The 27930-nt window shown below is 43.4% G+C and overlaps 1 protein-coding gene across 5 annotated transcripts in view; it reads right to left on the bottom strand.

Moving 5' to 3' along the window:
* Positions 1–27930, bottom strand: part of mast4 (microtubule associated serine/threonine kinase family member 4) — a 114272-nt gene that overhangs the window by 6556 nt on the left and 79786 nt on the right. For 2 of the 5 annotated variants that reach the window (XM_083930008.1, XM_083930011.1), the window contains 22 exons: positions 25483–25571; positions 23371–23440; positions 22602–22680; positions 19109–19263; positions 18932–19007; positions 18631–18840; positions 17637–17738; positions 17080–17212; positions 15478–15539; positions 15251–15342; positions 14027–14235; positions 13779–13917; positions 12749–12881; positions 11869–12034; positions 8657–8758; positions 7947–8069; positions 6482–6591; positions 5695–5816; positions 3510–3724; positions 1729–1929; positions 1066–1292; positions 669–803 (listed from right to left, as the gene is read on the bottom strand). In XM_083930008.1, the coding sequence (XP_083786134.1) occupies positions 669–803; positions 1066–1292; positions 1729–1929; positions 3510–3724; positions 5695–5816; positions 6482–6591; positions 7947–8069; positions 8657–8758; positions 11869–12034; positions 12749–12881; positions 13779–13917; positions 14027–14235; positions 15251–15342; positions 15478–15539; positions 17080–17212; positions 17637–17738; positions 18631–18840; positions 18932–19007; positions 19109–19263; positions 22602–22680; positions 23371–23440; positions 25483–25571 (2950 nt within the window). The remainder of the gene's footprint in view (positions 1–668; positions 804–1065; positions 1293–1728; positions 1930–3509; positions 3725–5694; positions 5817–6481; positions 6592–7946; positions 8070–8656; positions 8759–11868; positions 12035–12748; positions 12882–13778; positions 13918–14026; positions 14236–15250; positions 15343–15477; positions 15540–17079; positions 17213–17636; positions 17739–18630; positions 18841–18931; positions 19008–19108; positions 19264–22601; positions 22681–23370; positions 23441–25482; positions 25572–27930) is intronic. The other 3 variants (XM_083930009.1, XM_083930012.1, XM_083930010.1) reach the window with 2 other exon arrangements.

Raw genomic sequence — 27930 nt, 5'->3', positions numbered from 1 at the left:
TTCCGCACCGGGCCAAAACAGGTCGGGGTAATGCCTAGTGCGTTTGAGCAGTGTGAGTGCAACCGCTCAGCGCATAACTGCGGACAGCTGGTCGTCCACGGCCCATCTGAGAGAGGTGGGAGTGTGTAGAGCGTGTTTGCACATGTACGAGCACGAGCGTGCGCACGAGCACGAGCACGAGCACGAGCACGAGGCCTACGGCGGTTCTGACGTAATTTATGTGCGCCTGTTCGTACATAGAAAATAGAAGGAGGGACCATGCGCGGACATTTAACAACAACAACAATGGTGGTGAAAGGTTCACGTTGGTGTGATGCGGAGGTGGAGTGTTTACTGCAGATTTGGTCGATGAAAAGATTCAAAAACAGTCGACAAGACGCACAAAAACTCTGTTTCCAAATCTTTCCATAGACCTCAAAGCGACCCATTGGGATGACGTCATCAATGCGTGTGACGTGTTACGGCGTGATGACGTATAGGCAGGCAAGAAGCATTCACCGAGGCCCAGGTAGTGTGAGTACAAACGGGTTGGCAAGCGGGGGGAGAGGGAGGGGGGAACAAGTACCCTAAAGCCTAGGGCACGGTGCGGAAGGACAGTGTGAGTGCGCCCTAAATGACTGTTTATTCTTGAACTTAATTTGTGAGTTGCAGTTGAAAGATAAACATACATTGACCTTTACCTTGAGCAGGAGCTCCACCACTTCAGTGTGGACAAGGCCGTGAACTGGTTCTCCGTTCACATGAGTGATGAGGTCTCCAGCCTTGAGTCCTGCTTTATGTGCAGGCCCACCGTCTTCTACATTCTGATAAAACACAAGAGACATTTATTATTATCATCATAAGGTTTGTTTTTTCTTTTACGGCAGACAGGAGCCTCCGCACTAAGGTGCAGAGCCCTCTAGTCGCCCGGGCCGGAACTGTCCATGGGACAGCACCCCCCGCGGCCAGACCAGAGACAACTCCCAATCTGGCAGGCCCCCTGAGGAAACATTGGAGATTAAAAACTGTTGCCTAAAACTGACTTATTATGACAATCTGTCCACTAGAGGTTGATAAAGTCCTTACCCAGACCATATGGTAGACAGTGTAGATGTCCCCATCACACGCGTACACACGGATTGCCCTCAGTGTGAAGCCGAACTTCTTCCCCGAGCTGTGGATGACGACGGGCTGCCGCGGGTTAGCGTTACAGAGGGAGGAGTCTCGGCTTGGAGAGGAGTCTCTGGAGGACGGGTCAGAGGAGAGGGAGTACGGAGAGAGGGGGCTGGCCAGCGGAGACGCCCCGAAGATATCTGGAAAAAGGAAAGGTCGATCACCACCTGGGCAGATTCTTTTATTTAATCAGTCGGTGTGTCTATAAAGCTCATGAGCCTGGTTCATGCTGCTCCTGCTGAGGGTGAAACTAATGGGATTTTCCCTCTCCCAGCAGCGAAGATCTCTTCCCCCTGACCTGCCTGCTTACTTTCCTTGCTAGCGGCGTGTACTCGGCTACTTGCCCGCAGCCACTCTGTAAAAATGGAACGCACAGCAGGTGTCACGCTGGACCAATTTCGCACAGATCTATACGGCGTGCTTTCATCTCCGTCACGTAATGTGTACAAAGTCTGCTGCTCTTTTTGTCATTCTTGACACGTCGCTGCTTTGATATACTTTCTACAAACTGGTTGAGATCATATTTCTGAGCGTGCACACCTGTCTGCATGCCGCTACATGTGCTCTGCTTCTTACCCCCGGGGATCATGAGGGACAGGGCACCAGTTGAGACGGACTTTGGGACTTTTGCCACAACTCCAGTCTTCTCCGCGGCACTCTCGGGCCTCAGGGAGTTGGTCGGGGCCCCCTGGTCTGCGGAGGTGTGGCTGGTGCTGTCGGGGCTCTCCAACCCCTCGCCCCTGGGTGTCAGCTGGTCCAGATGTTCTGAGAAACTTCCTATTTATGACAAAAGAGGAGCCTGGAGTGAGGCATGCAACTAGAGGAATCAGGATGAATAAGTCCACCTCTTCTTAAGACGTACTTTTATAGTCTAGCTCCTGTGATCCTTCTTCTTTCCCAAACCATTTACTTTATGGTTTTCATTTTAATTGCTATGTTTTATGTCCTATTGCTTAAGTTTAGCTACTGTTTTATTGATGGTGTTATTGCTCTTATTGCTTTTATAATCCACATTTTAATGATTATGTTTTTTTGTTGCTGTTACCCTGTAAAACACTTTGTAAAACCTGTTTAAATAAAGGTTTATTGTTGTTCGGCAGTGGTTTCTGCTACAGAATCTATTATAGATATAATTTTTCTACTCTTAAATCAACTGTTCGGGGAAATGTGGTTATTTGCTTCCTTGTGAAGAGTTGGATGAGACTATTTATACCCCTCAGATGATAGTTTAGCTTAGCACAAAGAATGGAAACAGTGGGAAACACCTAGCCTGATTTTTTCTGAAGTGAACAAAATCCTCCTGCCAACATTTAGAGCGTGCACTAACTAACACGTTATAGGACAATGCTGTAAAATACATGCCAGACTATTTTAAGTGACTGAAATTAATGGAAAAATACAAATATTACAACAAACACTGAACAAAAATGTGCAGAGATACTTCTGAATAATAGAAACGACTGAAAACAGGGAATTAATAATTACAAATAACTAAAGTAAAAACAGTTTTCTAACTGTATTAAAGACTGGGAAACACAATATACAGTAAAAAAAAACCTTTCTTTTTGGCTTTGTGTTCATTATTGAGGAACTTTCCAAGGAGACACAGAAGGTGGAATCATATATTTAAGGACTAAGGGCGCACTCACACTGTCCTTCGGCACCGGGCCAAAACAGGTTTTTCGGGTCAAGCCTAGTGCGTTTGACCAGTGCAACCGCTCCGCGCATAACTGCGGCCAGCGGGCTGTCCATGGCCCGTCTCAGAGAGGTGGGCTTTTGTAGAGCGCGTTTGCACATGTACGAGCATGAGCGTGCACACGAGTGCGAGCACGACGCCTACGGCGGTTCTGACGTAATTTTTGTGCGCCTATTCAGACATCAATGCGCGTGACGTGTTACGACCTGATGATTTATGGACAGCAAGAAGCATTTGCGCGAGGCCCAGGCAGTGTGAGTACAAACGGGCCTGGAGCGTGGGGGGAGAGGGGGCAAGTACACTGTCCCCGCGGAAGGACAGTGTGAGTGCGCCCTAATAGCTTCATGTTTAGAGTAAGGAATGGCATCAATCTTCTCATCTAACTCTCTGCAAGAAAGCAGATTATCATATTCCCCAATATATCAAACTCTTCCTTTAACTATTCATCAAACGCATTCCTAGACTACAATTGTCACAATACAGCAAAGAATTACCTGAAGGTTATCAATAGAAACATTATCATCTATACCAGTCCTAACAGAATGAGTGTGGATACTGTACTTTCATTGTTTCAGGGTTTTTACAGGTTACTGATTTATTAAAATGAGAACCCAGCACATTCATATATATGTATGTAACTGTAGACGCTGTCAGTTCGTACCAGAGAGCGTGGCCCCACTGTGGGTGCTGCCCGGGGTGGTGGCGTCAGGCTCGTCCTGCAGGAGCTCTCCCGTGGAGAAGGAGGTCTTGCTGGGGTCACCGAGGCCCGAGGTCTCGTCTCCTTCGCTTTCTGCTGAGATGGCGAACTTCGGCAACACGTTGGAGCGAGGGCCCTGGTTCAGACCGTCTGTATCTGTCGAGTGGGACAGCGAGGGCCTGGTGGAAGGAGAGAGCAGATCCTCATGAGACGAACAGATTCTCACTTTGTGTAAGAGCCAAGTTTTGTTTAAATACTTAATGTTTTGGATAGTTTTGCATGAGAATATAAGAGAGGTACACCCAGTGTTATTTTGCTGTTGGCAGAGTTAAAATATGTTATATACACAAGGTTAGATGGATCCTCGTTGACCATTTGTCTTGTTTTATACTCCTTTTGTTGCAGAAAGGTTTCGCTTTTGCAAGATTTATTCCAGCTGTGTACAAAGAAGAACTTTGTCATCTATGTGGGGCTATCTGCAGGAATGGTTAAAGGTTAACCTGTTCCTCTGAGCGAGTGAATTTGTTTATAATCTTCCATTGATGCAGAGTGGAACCTTGCAAAGTAGAAAAAGTGTAAAAACTAACGACCTCGAGTGATCAAGTGGCCTAAACTGCACTCTTAACTTGAGAGTACCGTATTTTCCGCACTATAAGTTGCATCTAAAAACCTTCAAATGTCTCCAAAGCCGACAGTGCGTCTTATAATCCGGTGCTCCTTATATATGGACCAATGTTGAGCCACAACAGGTCTCCAACTACGGTGAGCAGCGGCCGACTCTATTTTCCCCCGTAGAAGAAGTAACGCGCGGTGCATGTTGAGATATACGACTGCGTGAAGCGTGCCGTTTCATTTCCATGTGTGTGTTTGTGTAAAGAGCCCAAAATGGCTCCTGTTAAGAGACACGCTTACGACGCAGAGTTTCCACTCAAGGCCATTAGTCACGCAGTAGAACACGGGAATAGAGCAGCAGCCAGAGAGTTAAACATGAACCAATCAATGGTGCGGAAGTGGAGGAAGCAACAAGACGACCCGCGCTAAGTAAAGAAAACTAAACAGAGTTTAGAGGGAACAGAGCGAGATGGCTACAGTTGGAGGACAAACTCGAACTTGTAACCCCAGCCTCGACTGTAGCGTCTATTCTATGCGCCTTATATATGAAAAAAGTTTCAAAATAAGACATTCATTGACGGTGCGCCTTATAGTGCAGAAAATACGGTACTTGATATGATGAGAGAAAACTTAAATATAATATAATAATGATTAAATGTCTCAATCAGAAACAAATACAAAATGATATAAAACAAGGTATTTTTATTTCTTCGTAAGGATTTTAACGTTTCTTTATTAAACTTTTAGGATTATCTCAGTCTGTGGTTTTCTAAAAATATTTATATATATTTGTATCTATTTTATTAACTCCCATAAAATTATATATAGCGATTTATATCTTAAGTTTAAAGAAAAACGCGCATTAATCATTTAAATACAAACTTTCACCACTGTCACAAACTTGTAGTTAAAGATTTCTATTTTATACCAATTTTTCAACCGACTCCACTACATTTAGAGAAATATTGTACTTTTAACTACTACATAACTATAAATATGATTATAAAATACAATACAGAACTTTATTTTTCCTCTTCCCTTATTCATATCATGACTCCTGAGACTTATCTTGTAACTATATACCCACACTAACTTGATATAAATAAAACTACCTCCACCGTGAGCAGCTACAACTGTAAAATGCTACACACGCATTGATGCATCAGCATTAATCTAATAATGTCATATAGAATAATATATGTCTCACAATACTTAATACTTTAAGTACACTTTGCTGGTAATACCTCTGCAGGTAGGATTTATAATGCAGGACATTTACTTGTAATGGATTATTACATTCATATATTGGTACTCTGTACACTTCAAATACTGAATTTGCAGTACAATGCAAATGTCTGGCCACATATACAAAAAACAAACGATTTGTTTCACTATTTCTGTCTTTAAACCAAAAGGTATTTTCATTTGTGTTTAATATTATTTTCAAATGCAAGACATGAACAGCACGTTTAATCTCAGCTACGTCCTCTACTGTGTTTACGTTCAGAGGTTTCGTTAACGTGCGTTTCAAACATACATTTCAGGGAAGTCTGGCGTCCAGCTGAGAGAGTCAACCGTCAGTGGACTCTCGCTCTTCTTCCCCTCGGTCTCTCCCTTCTCCTCCAGGTGCCCACGGGACAAGTCCAGGCTGCTGTAGACCTGGCAACCACACAGAAAACAACGATTAGCTGCAGTACATGCACGCTATAACGGCATCATGTTTGCATGCATAGATTCAGAATTACCTTTAAGGATTGATTAATAAAAGCACTGTACAGATAACAAGTAATAATAAATAAATCAGTTTTACAATAAAGAAAGAGCAGAAGCACAGCGCTGTCTGTGTGAATGCAGACTTCAGCATGTTTTACAAGCATGGACTTTTAGGTGCAGCTGAGGCAAAAAGGATTCAGTGTAGCTCAACACTTCCTCTGAGACGCCCCGCTGCTTTCTGAGACACTGTAATGCTTTGTTTTGATGTGAGAGGGGAGCATACTGTACTGCAATGCAGCACAACAATGACTCCCAGCCTGTATGAATGTATTGTGTTCCACGTTACCCCAAAAAAACTCTGCAGATCTGATTTGCAAGCGGAAAATATATGCAAAGCCGAAATCTACGTTTAATACTTTGGGGGTAAAGGGACAGCGGGTTGTGTTTTCTAGACACTCATTTCCATATGAAACACCACTTGCTCACGCTTTCTTTTCCCATGAGAAGAGGAGCGGGATAAATGAAGGCATCAACTCATTTACATCGCGAAACATCTCCGGCGATAATGATGATGTATGCGTGTTAGTCGGAGAGATTTGAGGAGGGCGCACCTTTGAGAATCTGTGAGAACAGGACGAGAACTGCCGCAGCTCCACATTGAAGTCTTCGTCGTTTGTATCGTCTTCCTCTGGTTCCAGGTGATGGTACCTCTCAGAGCGAGCTGGGGATGAAGGGAAGTTTAGAGTTTTAGTTATTACAGGTTATTTACAAGTGTCACGAGGTGATTTAAGTCGTAGAACAGGGATGTCAAAGTCAAACACATCAGAGGGCCAAAAAAACAAATTTGCTACAAGCCGAGGGCCGGACTGGTTCAATGTTTATTAAAACACATTAAAATGATGCATATAACCTATTGAACCAGGACCTAACACAGTGTGCCGTATTTTATTTAATAATTAATTGAATAATCCAATATTTTCTTATGGCTCTGATGGTAATTTCAAGTGAAAACATTTCTCAACAGGCAAACAGCAAAAAAGAAAATGTCCTTCAAAAATAAAACGTGTTCCTTAATATCAATATAAAGACACACAGCTGTGTGAACATGTGCTCTGCCTCCCACCGAGCTTCAAACACCCTGTTCTCATCGTCCACCTTCAGTTAAGCCATTTTTGGGGGCCAGCAGGCGGCTGTGGCGTGCGGGCCGGTTCTAATACTAATCAAATATCATCCCGGGGTAATTCATTCGAGGGCCAGATCCGGCCCCCGGGCCTTGACTTTGACACCCATGTCGTAGAAGAATGGATTATAATCACTTTGAACCCAAGGCTCCAAGTTTTCACTCCCTTTATTTATTCACTACATGTATTAGCCACCACCGCAACGCTGAGCCGGAAGGCAAAGCTCTCGATCTACCGTTCAATCTTGGTTCCTACCCTCACCTATGGTCATGAAAGCTGGGTCATGACAGAAAGAACGAGGTCGCGGGTACAAGCGGCCAAAATGTGTTTTCTCAGGAGGGGGGCTGGAGTCTCCCTTGGAGAGAGCGGGAGAAGTTCAGCATCCGTGAGGAACTCGGAGTAGAGCCGCTGCTCCTTTGCGTTGAAAGGAGCCAGTTGAGGTGGTTCAGGATCATCTGGTAAGGATGAACCCTGGGCGCCTCCCTAGGGAGGTGTTCCAGGCACGTCCAGCTGGGAGGAGGCCTCGGGGAAGACCCAGGACCAGGTGGAGAGATTATATCTCCACACTGGCCTGGGAACGCCTCTGGATCCCCCAGTTAGAGCTGGTTAATGTGGCCCGGGAAAGGGAAGTTTGGGGTCCCCTGCTAAAGCTGCTGCCCCCAATAAAAAGGTAATGGTATGGCCACCAGTTATAATGATTTCTTTGTCATTCTGGCATAGTAGACACACGTAACAGCGTTTTAATCTGATGTTGTCGTAGTTAACTTCTACCTAGGATTTTGATGTACACAGGTCATTAGTTATCGTGACCGTATCGTTTCTGTGATTTCTAAGCAGATTTATGGACGCATGTAAAAAAACCTTTCGAGTAAAATTGATGCTTTGATAAACTCACTGTCAAAGTAGCTGGTGTCATCTTCAGACTCCAGCTGAGGGATAAACTCAGCCTTCTGCCTCAGCAGGCTGTTCCAGTCCAGGTTGTGGAAAAACTGATGCTGCTTCACTTCGGCAGCTCCACCTGCAGATGGAATAAATGCAAATGAATAACTAGTTTGCATATAAGACAAATGTGAGAAAGAAAGAAATCACTGAATGAATGAACGGTTAAGTGAGAAAACAGGAGGTGCAGAAACGCCAATGCTAGGTTTTCCTTTTCCCTAGTGGCTGCAGGCCAAACCGTTATAGTGACCATAAATTATGCAGGACAATTTCCTGCCTGTGACCTTTTGGTGGAATAACAGGAGACTTTGTGAATGGCAGCCTGGCGAGGGGAGATCTAGATGGACTATACGTGCATCCCTCTGATTAAAAGCCTTTGTCCCGGGTCATGACCACTTCTACAGTTCACAGATCTACACACTCCTAGTGCCTGATCATGCACGGAACTAGATTCATGCACTGGCGAGGAAATAATTGCAATTGATCAAAGGGAAGAGGTGAGGAGGCCACAGGATAAACTGCTCTGCTGGATGACCTCAATTTCTGCCCCGGGTGACTTGGAGTTATGAGTGGTGCTGAGGTGGTATTAAGGGTCACAGGAGAATTTATGGTGACCTCCTGTCCCCGTTACCGGCTGGGTCACATTGTATTTGGTCTTGTTTGTACCTGCGCCCATCCTTTCCAGAGGGTTCTGTCGGAGGAGTAGTGCGATGAGCTCCTGGGAGTCAGACGGTGGAGCGTCCTCTCCCTCGGGCCAGTTGATCTCGTCTGGAAATACACAATGCACGCAGTCAGTGCAACATGCAAGAAGCTGATGAAGCCCGACTGCTTTTATATTACTTAGTGTTTATATTACTAATGTGTTTCTGAGCAGCTTCATCGTAACACAAGGAGTTAAAAAACAACCCGGACCGAGTTGCTTTAATGCCTTAAACTTTCGTGCATAATTAGATTTTTGCATTAAACAATCTGGTCAGAGACTGATGAGGAACAAACCCAACAGTTCACGCTGTTACTGTGCGTTTGTGGCTGTTAAATAAATAAATATTGCAAATGTTTGTCAGGCTCTATAAACGTCTGGTGATGTAAGCATGGCTATAATCAGCCGGTAAACAGAAGTCGAGGTTGTAAAACCAAAACAAAACCATCTATGAGAGAAAAATGCAGAGAGGTCTTCAGGAAATTGGTTCGCTTGGGCAAGTTTTATTTGTTCTTTCCTATCAGCGAGTGTTGGCTATGTTTATGCTGTCTGGAGACATTTCAGGGAAATATCAACAGCTGATGTTGAGATAAATGTTTGTGCTTCAGAGAGTTTAGTCGACAAAGACGTTTCCATATCCCATTTAGGCCATCAACTCTTTTTCCACAAAGGGAAAAAACCATCTCAAGCGAGCGTAGAAGCATTTTTGCACAGTTCAGGTTTTATCCAGTTTGGTTGTTTCCATACGGCTTTGCTATCACCTACACTTATAGGTGTCTCTTTTCATCATTCTGTATGACTGATAGTTAACACTTAAACTCCCCGAACCTGGTTAAGTTTGACAATCAACAGCTTCAGACATGCTGATGTTAAAAAAAGTAATAATACATAATAGAATATTATATAAGCAACTTGTGCAGCAAGTAAACAACATGAATTCCTACTTAATCGTCTTCATGGTTACGTCCTGGTCATGTTATACTGGGGGATGTACATCCTCACACACACAACAGAACTGAAAATACTGGTAGAGTTGCATTTATTTAATGACCCTTTCCTTTCATTTCTTTCCCTTTGTCTCCGCTATTTTCTAAGAAAGCTGTGTAGAACGTGTGCAGAGTCACTTAGCAAAGAAATACGTTTCCCCCGACTCTCTTCCGTGCAAAACATCAACGTTTCAACACATTTATCAATGTTTTATTCCTGTTGTTGCTGTTTAAAAATGGGAAACCAGTTCATAAGAACAATATCATTACTGACACAAAGGGTATGAATGTTTGTGACCCACTAAGTCTGACATTTGCACCACTCTACTCTGAAGTGCTCGTTTCAAAATAGCTTCAACAGCAAAGTCAGACAAAACAAGAGCGATTCTGAGGTGTAAGCATATTGTTGAATGAGACAATTTACATGTGCTCGAGCTTTTAGTGAAAAGCCTCATGGATAAGCAATGAAAAGGGGAGCAAAGCCTGTCTGCGCCATGCTGATTGTCTGCTCTGTGCACCATTTGTCCCCATTTTAATCAAATTTGGGAGGGGAGCTATGAATATGTATGTGCGGCCCGAGGCCACGGCGGCATGCATTCAGTGTGTTCAGGCCCCTTTAATTAACAGTCACTCTCAGAGGCTTGGTAGAGTTTGATTGAGAGCATAGCAAATCAGTCATGGCGTGCCATTCATTTCCACGCCACAGATAGAGGCTGTTATCCAACAACTCCAAATAACACAATTCATCTGAGCCACATCGCCGACAAGATAAAAGCTCTTGATTTTAAGATTAAGATTTTCTCTTTGCTGCTTAGACTACGAGAAGAGAATGAAGAGACACCATCAGAATGATTAAAACTTCACTTGTGGTCAAGCTGAACGCACTTACTGCCATCTGTTTTTGCTACAGGCCCTGTGGGAAATCTTCGTTTCCAATGAATTAAGAAATATGCACACTGACTAATTCCATGTGGTCACTAAATGTAAATGTTTAATTCATGCCTCGATGAAAATTGGGAATTTCTCCTCGTGTGCCCAACAGAATCTGTAAACCAGATGTTGTGAGACCTGTGAACATGCATGTAGTAAAACTGGATATTTTTGATAAACTTACATAAATAAATAGCAAAGTTTATTTTCTTTTTAAATACAAAAACAACAATTTGTGCTCTGTAATTCAAATGTTACATGTGTCGTTGGATGAGGAAAGCAAAAAACTCAATCTTCTAGCTTGAAGGGATTGAGAGGATTTTTCCAAGTGTGGTTGTAAGAGATACTCATCCATAGCAGTCCGCACGCCACCAGTTTGGAGAAGCAGACAGGAACACCGGCATGAAAGCTAAGCAATGTGGTACTTTGGACGACTGCTAAATGTATTTTTACACCAAAAAAAACTAACTGTTCTATGATCTTGTTAAAAGCCGGCAGACTCCTTTAACAAAAACAGTAATTTTACCTGACAGAACACGGTGATTGCTGGTCTACCGCCGCCTCTATGGGTTAGTTTGTTTTTGTGACTTTGACGTTTCAAAGGCTTAAGAAAAAAACAACAACTAACAAACAAACAGGTGAAATACCTGGATCTCAAACCAGTTATTTGGACCAGTCCCAGCCTGGTCCTGGTCCTGGTCCAGTCCCAGCCTGGTCAGATGCGTACATGAACTGATGAAGCCTCTTGGATGAGAGGTGAAACGTCTTTCTAGACAAATAACCAAGTCCAGTTCCTTTTGACTGAAATTGCTTTGAGGATAACGACGACCTGGATGAATGAGAACATTCACAGGCTAACAAACTAACTGATCGAGGCAGCGGTAGACCAGCAGCTCCCCAGTTCTGCAGAGTAAAATTACAGTTTTGCTCAATGGAGTCTGGTGGCTTTGATGAGAGCATAGTACGGCTTCTTAAGGTGGATGGTGGCTATAATATGTTTTGACGCTGCCCCCGTCCACAGCAGTACATTACTTGGGACACCTGACTGCTTCTCCAAACTGGGGGTGTACCAACCGGCATCTACTGTAGGTCACACACTCACTGTGGATAGATACCTCATAGAAAATCCGAACTATCCCTTTAAATTAGCAAGGAAATCGGTTTTGATCGAAGGCTAGCTGATAGCATTGGACTGAGGATCACATGATCCGGAAGTGTTTTTGAATCATCATCATGTGAGAAGAAAGGGAGGTAGCACTGACCACTGATGACCTGTCCGAAAAGCTCCTCTGGTGTGTCTCCAAAGAAAGGCACACAGCCCACCAGGAACTCGTAGAGGATGATGCCCATTGCCCACCAGTCCACGGGCTTCCCGTAGCCTTGTCTCAAGATCACCTCTGGCGCAATATACTCCGGGGTTCCACAGACCTACACAGAAAATAAAAAAGCAATAAGTATTTTAAACAGGATGTGCTTTGTGGGAAATGCATTACTAACATTACTAAGGGCGCACTCACACTGTCCTTCCGCACCGGGCCAAAACAGGTTTTTCAGGTCAAGCCTAGTGCGTTTAAGCAGTGTGAGTGCAACCGCTCCGCGCATAACTGCGGCCAGCTAGCCATCCACGGCCCGTCTGAGAGAGGTGGGCTTTTGTAGAGCGCGTTTGCACATGTACGAGCACGAGCGTGCGCACGTGTACAGGGCCTACGACGGTTTTGACATCATTTATGTGCGCCTGCTCGGACATAGAAAATAGAAGGAGGGACCATGCGCGGACATTTAACAACAACAACAATGGCGGTGAAAGGTTCACGTTGGTGTGATGCGGAGGTGGAGTGTTTACTGCAGATTTGGTCGATGAAAAGATTCAAAAACAGTCGACAAGACGCACAAAAACTCAGAGGTCTATGGAAAGATTTGTAAACAAAGCCACGCATCGCGATGACGTCAATCAATGCGTGTGACGTGTTACGGCGTGATGGCGTATGGACAGGCAAGAAGCATTTGTGCGAGGCCCAGGTAGTGTGAGTACAAACGGGCCTGGGGCGCGGGGGGAGAGGGAGGGGGGACAAGTACCCTAAAGTCCGGGCGCGGTGCGGAAGGACAGTGTGAGTGCGCCCTTAGAACGTAAATAAGCTGTACCTGCTTATCGGAGAACTCCCTGGCATCTTTCTCTATGTGTCCCTCGTACAAGTTTGTGGTCATGTTCATCAGCCCGACTTTGGACAACCCGAAATCTGTCAGCTTAATGTGTCCCATCGACGTAACCAGCAAACTGCGGGGAAGGAGAACAAGAGGAAAAAGTACAATAAATAAACAGTCGGCAAACCTCAGGGCAATTATACTGGGAGACATTCATCATTATGAAAGAGCGCACAGGTGACTTGTGTTCCTGGCATCTTAAGAAGTATTAGATTAGATCTTTTACTTTAGTGACAGGAGTAAAACAACAGTGTAAAAAAAGTACTCTATTTCAAGTGAAACTGCTTTTATCATTTCACATAAGTCAATAAATAGATTGTTTTTACCCAGAGCGCCAAAAGTAAAATAACTAATAATGTAAAATGTCTTCTTTGAAAGGTTATTTATCCATGTATGTATGCATGCATCACTGTGTTTGGTGAAAGTGCTTTTAAATATTTAACACCTTTATCTATGAATAAACTACAGGATCATCAGGATCATAAACTGGAACCCCTCATCAGCACGGAGCATTTCAAAAGCAGGATTAAGGACTTTTTGAATACAATTTGCACATGTTCTGTCTCTGTCTCTGAGCACTGATGTGCTTTTTTATTTGTAATGCTGTTTTATTTTGTTGATTAATCATGTTAAGTTGTGTGCTGTTTTGGTTTTAAATGTGAAACTTGTGCGTTTATGCTGCCGTCTTGGCCAGGACTCCCTCAATGAGGATTTTCCTGGTTAAATAAAGGGTGATGAACATGAAAAATGAAAATAATGTATAATTATTAATGCTAACTTTGTACAGCTGCTTTTTAAAGCTTTTTTCAATGAAAACAGATGACACACAAAAAAAACCCTGCAATTCTGCACACTGGAAAACCACAACAATGAGATGAAAGACACTAAAGTGCCTTGTAGAGCTGCAGGGAAGTGCAGAGTGGGATGATATGTTTCTGTGAGTTCATCACTAAAATGTGCGAGGTCTCACTTGTCTGGCTTGAGGTCCCTGTGGACAATGCCGTAGTTGTGGAGATACTCCAGAGCCAGCACCGTCTCTGCAAAGTACATCCTGGCCATATCCACAGGCAGGGGACCCATGTTCTTCAAAAGGTTTGCACAGTCTCCCCCTGAAAAGATCAATGCAGTAATGTGATTGAGAGCACACATACACACACGCACATGCGCACACACGCGCACACACAGGAGACACTGTTCAAAGTGCTTTCAGCTACTGACCTTCAACATACTCCATGACCATGCACAGGTGCCGCCGTGTCTCAAAGGAGCAGTACATGGACACTACAAAAGGGTTCTCTGCGAAGGTAAGGATGTCTCGCTCCACAAAGGCCTGTTGTATCTGATTCCTCAAAATCAGGTTCTGCTTGTTGATCTTCTTCATGGCAAACCGCTGCTTCGTCTCCTTGTGTCGAACCAGATAAACAGCTCTGTGGAGGGAACAGTTCACCAGTCAGCTGGGGGAGAACAAGGTTGATGATCAAACCTGTTTTATTATTTATTGTCTGCGTTGGTTTTCTCGTGGGTTTTCTCTGGGTTTTCTCCGGGTTCTCCGGTTTCCACCCACAATCCAAAGACGTGCCCGTGTTAGGTCAATTGATGACTCTAAATCGCCCGTAGGTGTGAATGGTTGTCTGTCTCTGTTCGTCTCTATGTGCCCTGTGATAGACTGGCGTCCTGTCAAGGGTGTACCCCGCCTCACGCCCGATGTCAGCTGGGATCGGCTCCAGCCCCCCCCGCGACCCCGACCCCGGGATAAGCGGTTGAAGATGAATGAATGAATGATTAGTATCTAGGAAACAGCAGCCCCTTTCACACATGTAACCCTGAAATAATCTAGACATTGTGAGAACGTACACATCAGAATCAGTTGGATCGCACAGTAAACAGACTTTACCCTGCCAGCTCCCTAATACAAAGTCTATTACATGTCCAATTGAGTCCATATGTGAATAGAGCAGGTCATTGTCCACATAATTTACAGCGAGTGAGGGGGCGTGTTAGCGACACTTCTATCATGCGGTTGGTGCCAAACAAGAAAACAAAGAAGGGGGATTTACACAAAGACCCCAACAAATACAAGATTCAGGAACTTCTGTTGTTAGGGGTCGACGCCAAAATCGTAAGACAATTTCAAGAGCGCCTCGGTCGACCAAATTACGAAAAGACCACGATGTAATCCGCTGTTATCATGTCCTGCCGGCTCTGCCCAGGCACCACCACTCCTCCACCTAAACTAAAGTAGGTGAGAACGCGTATGACACAGACACTCCTGTTGTGTGTAAAAGGGAACCTGATGTGTCGAAAACGGCTAGAGCGGGAAAAGGCAGGATCGAAGGGAGATAACAGGAAAAGAGAAAGTCAGTTCTAGCTGCGATGGTTGTCTGTAACAAACCATCTATCAACAGAGATTAAATGATCAGATATAGAAGGAGATGTCCTTACCCATAGGCACCATTGCTGATGAGTTTTGTCATCTCAAAGTCCAATTCACAGGGTTTGCGTCGACACCGCAAGGCTGTGCTGAGGCTGTGAGACTGAGGGCAAAGAAGAGAGACAAATAACAGAACAAATCAAAAAGATAAACTCTGTACCTCGCTGGTACACCTGCTGCAAAGATAGATGGAGTAGATCAATAATAATAATAAAAAAGAAAATCAATTCCTGCTTACAGAGTCGTCTGTTTCTGGTGTTTCTGCGATCCCGCTGTCACAGCTGGTCAGCTGAGCGATTTCTACGGAAAGGAAAAAGAAACAAAAGCAGCAGTTTATGGTTAGTGCGACATTAATCTATAGCTTAACGTGAGGCCTATGAACGTGTTCTGCAGCACAGCTTTTCAAACAAAGGTAACGTGAGTGCTGAGACAAAAAAGGCAACATCCTTTATTGACCTATTAGGTTCGAGGTGCTGACTCCGAGAGAATCTGAATTGAGAATAAATGGGGCGGAAATCAGATGCGGCAACACAAACACTCGTCTAACACCCATTTTGAAAATCACCACTCCGGAACAAATGCTCGTTATAAACCACCTTGCATCTTTCGCATTTTTTTTTTGAGTGTGCGTTTGAGTGCAATCATGCCAAAGTGCATGTGTGTATTTTCACAGGGGGGTGTTTGTCGCGCCCCTAGAGAGCCTGTAAACACATTTCCACTGCTATTTAACATCTGTCCTTCCTTGTAAGGTTTGCTTCAGGCGCACGAGAAACTGGGCAAACGAAACACACGAGACACTCGGGGGAAATGAGCGGAGAGATGGGCTGATGAGCCAGCCTGAGTGGATCCGTATAAGGTCTGTGGGGAGGCCATTCCTTTCTAATTAGTCATAATGAATGTTGTTTGTTACTGAATCTGGAGAGACAGAGGGTCATTAGAAAGACGGTCTGTTCGGTACAGGACATTAGTCAAGAATATCTTTGTCTTTTACGTCTTTCCTTCCTTTACAGACTCACCCCAACACTTACCCTGTATTCAAATGTACCGAGACGCATAGCACTCAGCACTTTTAATGGAATTCAATAAGATCGGTGCAATGAATAAACTTATTTTTTACAAACTCTAAAGAAGAAACTAGACCCTACTGAAGTAATTTAAACGCACAATATGCCATTTTCTTTTCCCTCTTAATCGAAACATTACAAAAAGACAGAGTTTGGTGCGGCTCTGAAGAAGAGTGGGATCACGGGAGTTCAAGGTTGTCGTCATTGTATTCGGCTTCTCACGGTTAGGATTCCTTCAGTGTTTATCATTCAGGAAGTTTTTACGCGGGAGCCAAATTACCCGCAGAGGTCTTCTCCTCTCCAAATCAAACGGACCAGTTTATTTAAGAAAAACACTAAATGAAGCATTTTCTTCAGAGGACACAGGATGTCCCAGAGATGCTACGAGCTAAGCTACTGCTAATGTTTGCTCACTTGGGTTCTCTTATAATATAATATAATATATATCCAGGTAATATAGTGTATTGTAAAATCGTTGCTTAAAACAGGATACAAAGTGAATTCATGAAAACCACAACTAGGGATATGACACCACTGAGAGAAGACCAAATGTTGTGGACCTTTATCTTCCTCTGGTTTGAACATTGTTGGAAACATTTGAGTTAACGTAACTACACAACTCAACAAAATATACTACAAAGGTCTAGACATTAAGGTATTTTAATGTGGAAATGCCACCTATAATACCTTTCATGGTGTAATAATTGAACTTTTCCTAATTATTTTCTAACTTTATGCAGTTTTGACATTTGAGTGTCTTGTTAAACTTCCCGTACCTTCCAGAGGATCTCGTGTGAGTCCCAGCTGGCTGATGATGTAACGTGGGATGTCGGTCTTGATGCCCTGGCCCTCTTTAGCGTGTCCTTCAGCCGCCTCCAAAAGGTGGTAAAATTCCTCTGGGTCGAACTCCTGAAGACAGTGCAGAATGATTTAGTGTATGAACACACTCACAGATACCTGTTATAAGTCTGAATGTGCAGTCTGGAGGTTTGATAGATGGTGTTTCCGTCTAAGGGGTAAAGTTGCAGCTTTTCTCAAGGTAAGGAAATCACCTTTACACTGCTCTAACACTGGGAGGCTTGACTGTTAGCTATTATATACAGTATATATCTATAATAAGTAATGTATGTATAAAAAAACATGATGAAATACTGAATTTCTGATCTACTTCCTGTTTAAAAACACTCACAAGAGACACAGCAACACCAATTTCCTCTGTATCTAAACCTGCAACAGGAATTCTGCTCAAAAATCAGATACAAATGATTTGTGAAATGTATAATTGCAGCGGTAAACATAACAATAACATGTATTTCAGTGACGTGAAACATACCAGGCATTCCAGCAGCCGAGCGGGTCGAGCTATGATGATGAGGATCTTCTTCACCAGCTCTCTGATGAAGTTCACCTCCTCGCTCTCTGATCTCTCTGTGGACTGCACAGGAAGATACAAGGCCTCAGTTTTTCACTTGCTACTGTGGACTGAAAAAAAAATGAAGCCTTGTTCTCCTTTAGCAACACACATCCAGATGCTAAAAAAAGTTGGATAATTATTTGACATCTTAAATGTGATGTAATACATGACAAGCACAACATGGGGCTAGGTCCACCTGCTGTAAAGATCTAAGAGCGTGCTCACATTGTCCTTTTGGCCGCGGCCAAAACCGCTTTTTCAGCTAAAGCCTAGTACCTTTAAGCAGTGTGAGTGCACCCGCTCCGCGCTCAACTGCGGCCAGCGGACCGTCCACGGCCCGCTTGAAAGAGGTGGGCTTTAGCGGAGCCGTTTGCACATGTACGAGCACGAGCGTGTGCACGTGTACGAGCACGAGCACGAGCCCTACGGCAGTAGCGTTATGTCCGCCTGTTCGGACATGTAAATAGAAGGAGGGACCATGCGCGGACATTTAACAACAACAACAATGGCGGTGAAAGGTTCACGTTGGTGTGATGCGGAGGTGGAGTGTTTACTGCAGATTTTGTCGATGAAAAGGTTCAAAAACAGTCGACAAGACGCACAAAAACTCCGAGGTCTGTGGAAAGATTTGTAAACAAAGCCACACACACGCGATCAATGCGTGTGACGTGTTACGGCGTGATGGCGTATGGACAGCAAGAAGCATTCGCCGAGTCCCAGGCAGTGTGAGTACAAACGGGGCTGGGGCGCGGGGGGGAGAGGGAGGGGGGACAAGTACCCTAAAGTCCGGGTCTAGGTCCGGGAGGACAGTGTGAGCACGCTCTGAAACACTTTTCCCACAACACTGGCATGCAGAACCACGGTAAATCAGTGTCAATGTCTTTGCGAACATGATTCCTGAAAACGCACTCACCTCCTGAACAAGCCTCTCCAGCTTGTCGGTGAGCTCGCAGAAGTAGCTGGAGGTGATGAGTCCTAGCCGGCTCTTCTCCAGACAGTCACGGGCCAGTTCAATTATCTGGTGGTGGGCAAAGCCGAGCACGCCATCTGCCAACGGGAGGACGCTCTCCGGAGAGTTGCTGCGGATGATGTCCTGAATCCTTTCCTCCATCTGAGCCGTGGCCTGCGGGGAGAAGGGAAGGCGTCAGTTTGTTAATGCGTTAGATAATTAATGGCGCAGACACGGATGTAGTAAACATATTGCGAAGCCTCACTCTAGGAAACCGCTCCTTGTAGACGTGATTCATCATGATAATCTCATGGTCGTAACACGATGGCGATCGTCCAGGGCTGAAAAATGAATTCCATTTAAATCAGTACCTGAGTGGCACCGGTGGCATGCATGCATTAACACGTGTGGATGTTGTTCATCTGTCGAGGTAAACAAATACCTGAGGCTGCGTGAGCGGGGTCGCATGGCCGTCGCTCTGCGGCATTCATCCCCGGATATACTCTCAGTGCAGAAGTGCTTGGAGAGGAAGTGCAGTTCATCAGGCGTAGGCTGGAAGGGCAGCTGGTGCAGCTTCTCCTGTGATGAACAGGATGACTGGAAATGAAACACATATATATTCAACATGAAAAGAAAAAAGGATGACATTTTTTGTGTGGATAAAAAAAAAAATGCCATGACAACGGAAAATCATGTGTTATGGTCGTTTTTCTGAAGTACCTGAAGATACATTTCTACCCCTCCCTCAGCTGGGAAGTGACAAAACATACTTCCCAAAATTAGACTTCCCACTTTCTCTTAAGTACCTGCTAAAGTGTAAATAAATCCATTTTTCATTTTAAGCATATACTTCACTCCTACTCTTTTTCGGACATGTAAAATTTAATTTGCATTTATGTGAAATTTTTGTGATAAGAAATCTTTGAATTTGTACAAAGGATTATTTCATTTAGCCCATTTTATTCAATTATTTATTGTTATTATATAAGCAAGAAAGAAATAAAGACAGACTAACAGACAGAAACAAACAAATAAACCAACAAACAAACAAACACAACCAATTGCAAATATGAGGCAACAGCCAGGCAATGGTTAGCTTAGCTTAGCATAAAGACTGGAGGCAGGGGGAAACAGTTTGCCTGGTTCTGCCCAAAGGTTAAAAAAACAGAAAAAAAAGTAAGGAACAAAAAAGGTAAAACCACAGATAAAGATTAAAAAACAAGATGAAAAATAGAAATAAAATAATTGTGAGCTGCAGGTAGGTGGATGGAGAGAGAGAGAGAGAGAGAGAGAGACAGAGAGAGAGAGAGAGACAGAGAGAGAGAGAGAGAGAGAGAAAGGGAGAGATAGAGAGAGAGAGAGAAAGGGAGAGAAAGAGAGAGAGATAGAGAGAGAGAGAGATAGAGAGAGAGGGAGAGATAGAGAGAGAGGGAGAGATAGAGATAGAGAGAAAGAGAGAGAGAGAGAGAGAGAGAGAGAGAGAGAGATAGAGAGAGAGGGAGAGATAGAGATAGAGAGAAAGAGAGAGAGAGACAGAGAGAGAGAGAGAGAGAGTGACAGAGAGAGAGACAGAGAGAGAGAGATAGAGACAGAGACAGAGACAGAGAGAGAGAGAGAGAGAGAGAGACTGAGAGAGAGAGAGAGACTGAGAGAGAGACTGAGAGAGAGAGAGAGACTGAGAGAGAGACACAGACCGAGAGAGAGCGACAAGACGAGAGAGAGAAATAGAGATCCAGGTCCATTACTATGGTGAAAGCATGATTCAATTGCAGAAAGTCCTAACTTGTGCTTTTTATATCCTGTATTTTTAATTCCTGTTTGGCGTGTTTGAATACGTGTGCATGCACCCTCGGGACTGCTTTTTTATTTAATTGTACTCACAATGAACAATGACAATAAATAATAGGAGAACAGAGGAGGGTGGGGGTGCTGCAGGAGGAGGGCTGCATTTTGTCTTTTCGCCAGCTTTAAAGCATCTTAAAGGACCACTTGTACTATGGATGTTTAGTAACACACGGGACAGTGATGCAACTCTAACACACTAGACACAAAAATGACCAAATAGTAAACAATCTACTGAGAAAATTACTTATCATTGCATTTATAGTTTATTAAACAAATCAACTATCAAAGTGCTGCTGTGCTGATAACTTAACTACCTCTATCACACACATAAAAACAGTTACTGTGTCTGGTGCGACTTGACTCCTGACTGATGCCTCACCGCAGAAACAAGGATATGCTTCCTCCAGCAGACGGTGTGAATAGCAGGAAATGCACAAGGCGACCAAATACCAGACAAAACAAAAACGCTGCGCTTTAGTGCGTAGTGTTTACATGCATTGTGTGCCCATGCTCTTTGGCTCAGTCTGCTTCCTATAAACACAGATGTGTATGAATACAGTAGTGTTCTGTCAGAGTGAAAGAAAAAGAGGGATGTAGACGGAGGAACTAGACACAATGAGAGCGAGAGAGAGAGAGAAATGTGGGTTTTTTGTGTGTGCGTGTTTGTTGCCTACTCGTAAAAGTCATGTTTACTCCAGAAGAGATGTTTTGCCTCTCATACAGAAGCATTTTACTCACTTCCCAGAGAGAGACAAAGAGTTAACAAAGCCACTGGGACAAATACTGAACTCCACATTAAAGTCATTTTCCAGTTTGCTCTTCATGGTGACTTAGCCAGATTTTTATTTGACCCTCCTGTTTTGGCATTATGAATGTGGGTTCAGTTTAGTTCATTAGGATCTCCATCAGTGACAACGTTGCAGCTCTTCTGTCTGGGATCCTTCAATCAGGCTTTACATAGCAACCAATACAACTTTGCATCACAGCCATAACATCGAACTATAAAGCAGTCATGAAAGCTGGGTCATGACCGAAAGAACGAGGTCGTGGGTACAAGCGGCCGAAATGGGTTTCCTCAGGAGGGTGGCTGGAGTCTCCCTTAGAGAGAGGGGGAGAAGTTCAGCATCCGTGAGGAACTCGGAGTAGAGCCGCTGCTCCTTTGTGTTAAAAGGAGCCAGTTGAGGTGGTTCAGGATCATGTAGTAAGGATGAACCCTGGACGCCTCCCTAGGGAGGTGTTCCAGGCACGTCCAGCTGGGAGGAGGCCTCGGGGAAGACCCAGGACCAGGTGGAGAGATTAGATCTCCACACTGGCCTGGGAACGCCTCATGATCCCCCAGTTAGAGCTGGTTAATGTGGCCCGGGAAAGGGAAGTTTGGGGTCCCCTGCTAAAGCTGCTGCCCCCGCGTATCATCAGATATACGCCACACTGGGTGTGTGTGTTGCTGGGTCAGATGGTGTTGCTATAACAATAAACTTTTACATTTTGGCCTGTAACTTTAGGACCGCAAGTCTTGTCTGGTTTGTCCACCATTTTGAATTGTGTCCAAATCTGTGTTTTTCATTAGTTCTACAAATTTAGAGTTTTGCTACAGCTCAACGCCCTCAACGCTTGCTCAAATGCTGCAACAGCATTATTTCATCTCTGTTAACGTAAAACTGACACATTTGTGATTTGCTTTGTACAGCCTCACCTTGTTTAATACTAAGTAGACAACAAATAAGTCTGTTATTTATTGAATAGTAAATAAGTGCAATATTAGTTCCTGAAAGGTGAATCTGAACTAATCCTTTAAAACACTTAACAACACAGACAACCTTTCGGATTGAGGCAGCGGTCGACCAGCAACTTCAGTGTTCTGTGAGGTCAAATGACTGTTTTTGTCAAAGGAGTCTGGTGCTTCGAAGCGAGCGTAGATGGATATAAGGGCTGTTTGATGGCAAGGTGAGGCGGGCCCTGACCGGAGCAATGCATTCCTTCGCTTCCGTGTCCTCTCTGTTTCTCCAAGCTGTGAGTCAACCTCCATCTACTATGTTATACACTGACTATGGATGCGGTTGTGTCAGACTGGGTGAGTGCGTGATGCTTACAGAGACAGTGGAGCTGGGCGTGTTGGTTCCATATCCGGAGGACGGAAGGGAGGCCAACGACCAGCGGCGACCATCAGTCCTGTTACACAGCAACAAAGACGAAATTGAACTGAATCCATACATTAACAGAAAGCTGTGATGCTGTTCAGTCAGAAGCATTTTGCAAAATCGGCTTTAAAAACACAAAATATGCATCGTTTCCATGTTTGCATTCAAAACACGTAAATTAACTCCTACGATCCTAATGATGGATATCGATGAATGGTGACGTTTTATTTGCTGTTACTCAAAAATGATTTTACTTGTTACACCACACAGGAGAGTGTGAATGAATGTAGGACTAAAAGATGCCAGAGTGATGTAAAAGACAACTTCCGCGTTATGGTGAGACAAACTAACACAGTAAATGGCGGAATGAATGGACTAAAGTTCACTTGGTACAAATGTGGGATTATGAATATTCAAGTAAGTGCAAATAAAAGCCTAACAAAGTTACCTGTCTGCTCTGTGGCAATGACTGTGGGTTATAATAAAAAACACAATTAAATATGTGGTATCATGTTGAGAAATGGTATAAAATAAATAACATATTGATGCTGTTTTGAAAGTAGAAATAGATTCAAGAAGCTGAATATTTAGACTTTATTGACGGACACTTTTGAACGACTACAAGTTGATGTTTTTAAAGAAGTATCAAGTCTCCCTCTTGTTTTTACTGGCTGATATGTTCAGATTCAAATCAAGTAAATATCCACGGTGGTGTGTGTACCTTCGTGCAAAGGAGAAATGAGCAGAGGCACTAGGAGAGAAATTCCTTGGACTGTCTTGTGGACTTGATCCTGCAGGAAATACACAAGAGAAAACAAATGTAAGAAAGTAAAACAACTATACAGACAGCTGCAGGGATTAAAATGAGAGTGAATCTATTGCATGGGACGTGCGAGTAAAACACACATCTAGAACGCTTGTGTTGTAGTGTTTTGGACCCAATAAGGATCTCTTGTTGCGGTCATTGGTAGGCCAGAGAAAAGTGCAGAGCAGTAGCCTAGCCTGGACATTAAAAACACACGTACAGTATAGTACAAGACCTTTGGTGTCTGAATTGTATAAAATGGGATGTATCGTACGTAGAGAAGTCAGTTTTTCAGAACATACTTGATTTGTTATCTATAAATAGTTTGACGAGGATCACTTGCACCAAAAAGAGAGAAGCATCTACACCAGGGGTGTCAAACTCAGGCCCGTGGGCCAAATCTGGCCCGCGGTGTAATTAAATTTGGCCCCGAAGATCATATCAAGGTTGTCTGAGAGCTGGCCCGCCATTTTAAAGCACATACACGTCTACTTTTCTGTTGACAAACATTAGCATCCATGCTACCAGTCTCTGCAGACAAAGTGAATCCACCGCTCCCCAAAAATGGCCAAAAGAAAGATGGAGGACAGGAGCTTTCAGCAGATGATCTGTGTGTGAAGGTAAAGAGCTGTTTGTCACCGTGGCTGTAACCAAAGAATCAAACAGAAGAAACACCACGACAAGAACAAGGACCTGCACTGGAAAGGTTCAACATTACACATCTGGAGAGAAGGGAAAACATGCACACTTGCAGTCTTTAAAAACAATTTTTTTTAAAATAAATATTGAGTTTGGCCCGCAACTTTGTCCCAGTTTTTAAATTTGGCCCACTGTGAATTGGAGTTTGACACCTGATTTGACACTATGTCCTCCAACAACTATGCAGGACTCCCTATCTTTAAATACATTAAAAACAAATAATAAAAATACTACATCGCTGGTTATAGAAGCTTTGGGTCATTGAACACATTACACTGTGAGACTTTCTGAAAGGCAGCAAGTTAGCCGTTGTGTTTTCAACACATGTAAAGTTAAAACAAACCTTATGCTCTGGCGTTAATCTGACATTTTCCATACTGGTGAACAATGTTAGTGCCATTGAATCTTGATTGCGACGAATTTCAGCTATTTGACTGCACCGTAATCCTAATCACTGCCAATTAAAAGATGATAACCTCCTGCCTTGGGAGTTAGACTGCACTCGAAGAGACTACTGGCTGCTAAGAACCTTGTCTGAGAGGAGTAAGGGGTCAAGGTAATGTCATCTATAAAAGGATTCATTATCACAAACTAAGGTTTGATTTGCTACAAGACACGTACATAACCGAGACCACAATTCAGAAGAAAAACATCAAATTAATTATTGTGCATCACCACAGTAAACTGAGAGGGTGTTTTTCTTACCTTTGGTAGCAATATTACGACTAAGCCACAGTGTGAGGTCATCCCAGCGCTGAACACATTCATTAGCCTGAACACTGTGGATTTCTGAGTCCATCTTAAAGACGGGGCCGCTTTGCGAGGTTGAGGCGCAGACCAAACACTGAGAGTTGCGGCTCCAACTTTGCCGACCAATGCCAGGAAATAAAACGCCCTGTGGTAAATGAGGCCTGCCCTCCCTCTGCTCCTGTGCATTTCCTCTCTTGCAGGCCACCACTTCCTCACCCAGCACAATAACTGCCCTTCAACCTGCCACTGGTAAACGTTTTAACAAGCAACTCTTTAGTGCTTTGCTTTCTGTGCCAGAGAAGCTAGCATCCTTTGTTGTTAGTCAGTCAAAACTAATTAATGTGTAACATTGGCTGCCCATTTATTTATATATCATAATATTAATATTGTGTAAGGGTGCCTGATAAGTGCTGGTTTAAAGCTATGGAGAGTAAGAAATCTGTGTTGTTTTCCAAACGACTTTTGCATTACATAATGAGCTGCAGACCTCTTAGAGACCATTGTGAGTTAACAGCTCACCCTGGGCACGTGTGAGTAAACACATTAATTAACATGAGCATGTAATGTACATACACTTACCTGTAAGAGATGAGAGAGGGGAGTGAGGTCGGGGTAAACCTGACGACTGGCCGCTTCCTATCAGACTTTTTCTGTTGCTCGTTCTGCAGCTGTGAAAGCAGAGAGTCAAATATCAGGCAGGTGACTGGACAAAGATTTTCATTGTCACATATTTCACTACTGACAGGAGGCAAAATCTCAACTCTTATATTTTCTATATATATTTTAATTGGAGGTATTTGCTTCTGTTCAGTGGCGTCATTGCGATGTAGTGTTGTGCGTTGGTCAACCTCTCGGTCTTGGTATCGTTGTTAATGTCAAGTGTTGTAAAAGGGGAAAAAAGGAAGTCCTGTGATTTTGGATTGAATTTGTAAACCTGTAAAAACATTTCAGATGTTTTTGAGATTTCAAAACTGGAAATGACCGTTTAGAAAGTTCTTAAATGTTTTTTAAAGTTTAGCTTCGACAATGATATGTTACACGATAAACTATGTTTTCTAGTAATTCAATAAATGAAGAGTCTATATGAAATAACCACATGGTAAAGCTTTTTTTGTGTATACTTGTGTCACTAGACCATTTCCTCATTTAATAAATAACTTTAGTGCAAAATATAATATACCTCACATCTGATTTTCTGAAAAATTTGAGTTAGCAGGTGCTGGTTATTATTAATTTAGAAAATGTAAGTGTGTATCACATCTCAGTATATGATATCATCACAATACAGATACATCTTTACACATCCAATTACACTTATTACAAACACTCAATTACATGTATTTCTGACCGAATACTCTATAACAATAATGAAACATGACCTCTAATAGGCCTTCAACAAACACTGCATCCCTGTGTGTTTCAAACCCGGTAACACACTCAGACAGAGACGAGTACATCCCAAGGACAGAACACCACACACCCACAAAAGCAACCTGGTTTGTGCTGTTAATGCAACGAGGAATGCAAAGATCTCTACATTGGAGAAACAAAACAACCACTGCATAAACAAACGCATGGCCCAACACAGGAGAGCTAACTCCTCAGGCCTGGACTCTGCTGTCCACTTACACCTCAAGGAGAAAGCCCACTCCTTTGATGACAACAATGTCCAAATCCTGGACAGAGAGGACAGATGGTTTGAAAGAGGAGTAAAAGAAGCATCTACGTAAAAGTAGAGAAACCATCGCTAAAGAGAGGAGGAGGTCTGAGACACCACTCATCTCCAATTTACAATGCTGCCCTTTCATCCCTTCCTAGGAGATTCAACAATCCAACAACTGTTCACAAAAAGCCTCCTATGACTCCAACGACTGTCGTTCAGACTCAACAGAGCACTAACCAAGTCGAAACCTACTTCCCACCAACGACGGTCATTGGCACTTTGATCACAAAGGGTTCCAGTGACATCATCATCTTTGTGAAAGGTTAAATACCAGGATCTCCACACCAGTTAGTTGGACCAGTCCCAGCCTGGTCAGATGCGTACATGAACTGATGAAGCCTCTTGGATGAGAGGTGAAACGTCTTCCTAGACAAATAACCAAGTCCAGTTGCTTTTGACTGAAATTGCTTTGGGGATGACCTCTAATATACTCCAGGGATACACCCTGGAGTATATTAGAGTACACAGTTGACAGTAAATATCAGTGTGTACAGTGTCGTGAAAACAACAGACACAACATTGTGGTTCAGTCAACAAAAAAACAGGCTCTTTGTGCAGCATTCAGGATCCTTTTCTGCTTGGTGATCGTGTTAATACAAAACTGTGACTCACGAGGGACCACTGTGATCAACAACATGTGACTCATGAATGTAGCCCAGTTTTTAACCTTGAGAGCAAAAATGAACTATTTCAACGATTCAAAAAAAGCAGCTTCAGCGTTAACTGTCCTGATTAGTCGCGGGGTTACACATTGAAATTGCCAAAGCTGTCAGAGGAAACACATAATGCCTGAAGAGCATGAATTCACTTCAAGGTCAAAGACTCAATGGCATCCTGTTATATAACCTCCTCAGAGCTGAACCATTTACAACCGAAGCTTCAAGATGTTATTCAATAATAGTTTCTATACTGTGCATAATACTAATACCATAAAAACACATTTATTCTCCAGTTTTTCTCTTTGTTTGAGTATTGAAGCTAGTGACCGTGACTTTACTGCGGCTTTAGATGACCATAGTACCGTACTACAGCATTCATGTTGCCATGTTCCTGCTCAGATATAGAGTTTCCTCTTTTCCTATTTCTCAATGGTGACAAAAGTGTTGCTGGAGTTTTACCTCTTGAGACTTTTTTCCTTTCTCCGTGCACCTTGAAAGTATAGTGTTAGTTCTATAATGGCACCTTTTCTGATAGCAAAAAAATCTTATCGTGTTCCACAAAAGGAGTTATTAGAGCCAGGGTAGAGGAAGTAATATTCAGAGAAAGACTGCTCCCTATTTACAAGAAAAGAACTTGGATATTCT

The sequence above is a fragment of the Echiichthys vipera genome (genome assembly GCF_963691815.1).
Source record: "Echiichthys vipera genome assembly, chromosome: 16".
Classification (NCBI taxonomy): Eukaryota; Metazoa; Chordata; class Actinopteri; order Perciformes; family Trachinidae; genus Echiichthys; species Echiichthys vipera.
Note: the sequence above shows the minus strand (reverse complement) of the source record. Positions and strands in the feature narration are given on the sequence as shown.